A 5,799-nucleotide genomic window follows, 5' to 3' on the forward strand; every position below is an offset into this window, starting at 1 on the left:
CATCCAATGAATGCATATTCTTTCACCACTTTCATTATTTAGATTTTTTTGAAACCATGCCTTACCAAAGTCATACTCATTTATTTTAGTAAAATCATGGAGTGTGCAGACTTTTTCATGTATTTTAACTTTTGGAAATATTTTTGTAGGCGAAGAATTTACGTGATGACTTGAGGGAATTGTATTCATTCGTATAATAATACTACAGGAAAACGTTTAAAGGATCTCAGTAGTGATTTGTAGCTTTATAGGGTGAACCCAGTAGTTTTAGACCACTGTTATAGTTACACACCGTCACCAATAGGGGGCAGTATATGTTCATAAATTCGGTTTTAAAAAAGTAACAAAATACAAATTAAAAACGAAAGTTGCAAAATGTCATCTATAAAAAATTTAATTCTGTCTATGTTTCTATTAGTTTCATAGCATACTTGTGCTAAAATTGCAACTTGCAATGTTAGATTTTTCTACCAGGCAGATTGTAATTTACAGATGAAAAATGTACGAAGACCTAATAAAATTATGAAGAATGACAAATTATTGTAACAATTTTGAATATATATTTGTATCAATATATTGTTATAATAAAGATGAAAAGTGCAATGTTTTTGGCATACTGCACTTTACCAGATAAAAGAAACTGAATAAAGATAGTAGCCTAAATAAATAATAATTAATTTATTAACTGATAATACATTTACAGATATTAAACTGAACATGGACATTCATACCTTATAATATAAAGAAGAAAGAAAATAAAAAGTTTATATATCCAAACATGACAAAGCGTTATAAAAGAAAATCCAGATAATGTCTGGTAGGTCTGGTAAATATAATTTTATTTTTTTTACACGCTGCCATAATGTTTCTAATATAGGTCTACTCATAATAACGTTTAATAATGATTCAGCAGAAGAGATTCTGTCCGAAATCCGTTTTCGATGTAGCTATTTAAATTGAGTGTCCTGTAAATTAGACCATAACATATTGTTCAAGGAGACCACACATTTTGACTTGATTAAATATATATTTTATTTTTTCATTTTATAGCTAGACATATCAAAAACTATCCCTTGATTACATTGTATTGTTGCAGTATTTTTATGGAACCAGTTTTCATGTAGGCCCGTCATCTGGGAGGTTTTGCATTTTTTTTGTCTAGTGTCCAAGCTTGACTATGCTAATAAAATGTTTGTAGGCTTATATGATAACGAAGCTAATAACTGGGGGAAAGTCAAAGATGATGTGTTGTATTTCTTATGATCCAAGTTCCACCAGGCTGGCCGTCATATGGTTGAGAAGGCCGTCATGCATGGAGAAGTGGTGGTGGCTCTGAGTGTCTGAAGCACTGACGGGGATGATGGAGGCGCTGGGGCCGGGCGGAGGGGCGAAGCTGTGCAGGGGTGGCAGACCTGAGCTGGAGGGCATGAGGATGGCTGGGCTCATGGAGGTGTGATCCGGGGTCACTGCAGGAGATTTGTCATCTTCTGAACTTTCACAGAGAGATTGGTTTTCATTCACGTGAGAGGTCAGTGGGTTGTGGCCGTTTGGATTTGCACCATCGTTTTCCCTGTTGGAGCAGATCATTCACATTCATTAGAGGGCCAGAAAAAACAACAACCACCGCTTAGTGATGGACATATACAAACACCTGGACTGCGCATGACTAAATGTGGCAAATAAAAACTGATACTTTTATTTTTCTTCATTAGGAGAACATTATAGGCCTTTTAAAAGTTTAAAGCAAAAGCTATGTTTATATAAATCATTTTTATGTTCATGAACTTTACATTTAGAGCAATCATATACATTAATCATATCTTAGGTAAAACCCTTCTTCAGCTCCGATCATTTTAAGTGAGTTGAGAAAATATTTACACAAATACTCAAGATTTTTATTGATATGCATCAATATTTTAATACTGTGAATAATATTAATACATTTGTGTTTAGTTTTACTTGTATTTATTTATTTTTGGTTATTTTTTTGTGGTCAAAGAATGACTTTAGTGTCACTCATTAGTTAAATAAATAAAAAAAAACTCCTGCATCAATTGCCGTGATACTGATGTCGTCAAATTAAACACATTTATAAAATGTATTATTTGCAGAAATGCTTTTTTTAAAGCCCAATTGTTTTAAAATCTTTGACATTCAGATTTTTCTACAATAATTATTTTGTTTATTTTATGTCTTTATTCATGTCTTTATTTTACCCACAAGTAGTCTACAACAGTGAATGCAACTATTTTTTATATATTTATGTATTTTTTTCCTTAATTAATTAATTTTGTATTTTATTATCTTTATTATTTTAGATGGCTTCGGTCATTTTGGTGAGCATTCCTCCACAGAAAGATAACTTGTTTAAAGTCTTGAGAGTATTGGTGTTCTTCCTACCTTTCCTTTACTTCTGCTGCACGGTCCCTCTGCCTCCTGTTCTTGAACCAGTTGCTGACCTGCGTCGTGGTGAGGCCCGTGGCCTCGGCCAGTTCTCTTTTCTCTCTCGGGGAAGGGTACGGGTTGTGAGTGTACCACTCTTTAAGCACACACCGGCTCTTCTCCTTAAAACAGTAGCTGGTTTCCTCTCCATCCCAGATGGAGCGAGGCAGCGGGAACTTTCTGCGCACGCGGTATTTTCCCACAGCGCCCAGAGGACGACCGCGCAATTTCTCTGCTTCGATATAGTGAGCTTTCAGCCAGAGCTGCTGCAGTTTGGGGTGGTTGTGCGGAGAAAACTGGTGGCTCTCTAATACTTTGTAGAGCTCCCTGAAGTTGCCCCGGTGAAAAGCTACCACGGCTTTCGCTTTCAATACGCTCTCGTTTTTGTGGAGGTGCTCACAAGCAGGTAAGGACCACAAAAAGCGCCCGAGACGTTCGATACTCCCACCTTGCTGAAGGACCTCGCAGACGCAGGCAACCTGTTCTTGGGTAAATCCAAAAGTTGGTGGCATAGACATGGTTGAGGGCAATGGGACACCTACCTGGTGTCTTGTTGGTTTTTACGTTGGTTTTTAAGGCTATATCCACTTTGGAAACTCAAGCATCGAAGCTCCCCCAACTGAAGATTTTCAGTTATCTATGTACATTTTCCATGAAAAAAAAAGGTTCAAAATCAGTTCAAAGCAAAAAACAAAAAAACAAAAGCAAAACTAACAGTTTGAGTCAATGTCTTGCATTGCTCAGTCCCTTGGTTGTAATGTCATAACGCGCTAATCATTTCAATCTTACGCGCTCTCGCCGTGCGCAATAGATTCTTTCCTCGACTGTCCTTAGCTATCAGCCCGCCCTCTGGTTATCATATCTCTTACAGAGTGCCTAGTGCGTAAGGACGGCTAGCGCATCCTCATGGGGAGTCATACGGGCAAGTGTGGAGAGAAGCTGTATAGCAGAAACTGACCCTGCCTCTTGGAGATAGAGTGGCATTTGGATGTCATGCACCTCGGGGGAAGGAGTGCGCGCAACACACTCCAAAAACAGACACTCCTGCATTATAATCTCAGGATAAAGGGGGAAACCAATAGCTACACAGTGAAATGTTTTGTTATCATTAACAAAAAGTTTTGTGGGGCATACTACTGCCTTAAATGTCCTTTTGAATACTGTAGTTTCATTAAACTTCACTTGTTTGCATGGAAATGCATAGGCGACACGTGAATACTGCTTTTACTTCATTTTCTAAAATACAAAATCATCTAAATATGTCTGCAAATATATATATAAAGTATATGTGAGAAACAAAGTAAATGTGAACTATTTATGTATATTACTTCAAATTAATCGTTTTATTAGTGATGGATGGCGGGCATCAGAGGTTTGCTGGATTGATGTTTGTGACGAGAAGTCTCTGGTGTCGTGTATCTGACGAGTTATTTTGGAATGTAACGTGACTCCAGGGTACTTTTTTCATATGGACATCATAATTCTTTTGGTTCCAGAGAGAAATAGTGAATTCGTTTTGTCGTGAGCTAATGCAGTATTATGCCAGCTCACACCGAGTTTGCATAGTTTGCATATGAAATCAAAACATTGACTGAATATGCTGCTCACTGGTGTTAATGTATTTTATTGCATTGCAAAATATAGTAATTATAAAACTATTACTATATATATTATATATATATATATATATATATATATATATATATATATATATATATATATATATATATATATATATATATTGGTTCTTTATTCGTTTTTGATGTTACATTATAGATTCTTTACATCAGTGTTAGAATAAAGGGTTTCTTGTAGAACTTCTGGTTCTTCAGCTTAAAAAAAAAAGAAAGCTTTATTCATCGAGTAACCTTACATCTCTTATAATCTCATATATGCATTATGCATATGCATCACATATGCTACTTCAAAATTCGGTCATATTCAACTGTATTAGCTAAAATATGCAGTTAACATACTGATATATTAAAAACGGAAATATTAATAAACATAATATTCGGAAACAGTGGTCGCATATTTCCCCCAAGAACCTTTAAATTTGCATGCCATTTTTCACGTTTGCATTGTGGGATATCATTTTACGTATTTTACTTGTCTTTTGCTAAAAAGTCCACACCCATCTCAATAGCCTACCGACACACATCCTCATTCTCACACACGTGGACACAGATGTAAAGGGTTGAGTTTTCAGTAAAAGAACCTGATTGATAATACATGGCTGGGATCATTTTCCAGTGAAGGGGAGGAGATGTCTGAGCAGCCATTAGCCAATCTGAGACCTCCTGAGGGCAGCCAAAGCAGCAGAGATGGGCGATGGTGGACGTTCAGTGAGTGGCTTTAGCTCTCAGCAGGACAAAGGGAGTCAGTTTGAGCCCATTTTGAAAGCCATTCTTTATTCAGGGGAGCTGCTCCACGCTAGCTTTGCTGTGTCATTCTAAACCATGTGTCAGAGACAGTGAGCCGAGCTTGGCTACCGTCTGGGGCTCCAGCTTCTGACCTTGATGATGGAGAAGTGAGGAGAAGATGGAGAGAATGTTTGCCTGCTCTTAAAAGACTAGCTTATTCTATAATTAATTAATTATTATGCAATGATTGCTGGTTTCTCCTAAATGATAGTTCACCCAAAGATGGCCTACACTGTACACATACACTGTATGGACAGAATTAGATTGTAGATTTGTCTAAATCTTTCTTTGTGTTCTGCAAAAGAAAGAACATCATATATATGTATATATATAACAATTCTTGGAACAATTCTGTCCTCATTTACTCATCCTCATGAAGATATTTTGAAGGACATTGGTAACCAAACTGTTTTTGGTTACCATTGACTTCCATTGTTAAAGCAAGTAACAACTGAGACATTTCTCAAAACATCTTCTTTTATGTTCCACAGAAGTAAGAAAATCCTACATGTTTGGAATAATATGAAGGAGAGTAAATACCGTATTTTTCGGACTATAAGTCCCACCTGAGTATAAGTCGCATCAGTCCAAAAATACGTCATGATGAGGAAAAAAACATATATAAGTCGCACTGGACTATAAGTCGCATTGATGTAGAACCAAGCACAAAGAGAAAACATTACTGTCTACAGCCGTGAGAGGGCGCTCTGTGTCTTCAGTGTAGACTACAGGAGCACTGAGCAGCATAGAGCGCCCTCTCGCGGCTGTAGACGGTAATGTTTTCTCTTGGTTCATTTCTCTCGGTTCATGTCAAATAAATTTTGATAAATAAGATGAATAATCTTTATTATTTTAGATGGCTTCGGTCATTTTGGTGAGCATTCCTCCACAGAAAGATAGCTTGTTTAAAGTCTTGAGAGTATTGGTGTTCTTC

The 5,799-nt window shown here is 36.7% G+C and overlaps 1 protein-coding gene across 1 annotated transcript; it reads right to left on the reverse strand.

The window, feature by feature from the left end:
- Positions 1-835: 835 nt before the first annotated feature.
- On the reverse strand, positions 836-3,383 carry six2b (SIX homeobox 2b). Its single transcript, XM_059530253.1, has 2 exons — positions 2,401-3,383; positions 836-1,570 (listed from the first exon to the last, which is right to left on the reverse strand). Exons 1-2 carry the CDS (start codon positions 2,958-2,960, stop codon positions 1,258-1,260), a joined length of 873 nt encoding a protein of 290 aa, XP_059386236.1. The 5' UTR covers positions 2,961-3,383; the 3' UTR covers positions 836-1,257.
- Between the last annotated feature and the right edge of the window lie 2,416 nt (positions 3,384-5,799).

The sequence above is a fragment of the Carassius carassius genome, chromosome 39 (assembly GCF_963082965.1).
Source record: "Carassius carassius chromosome 39, fCarCar2.1, whole genome shotgun sequence".
Lineage (NCBI taxonomy): Eukaryota > Metazoa > Chordata > Actinopteri > Cypriniformes > Cyprinidae > Carassius > Carassius carassius.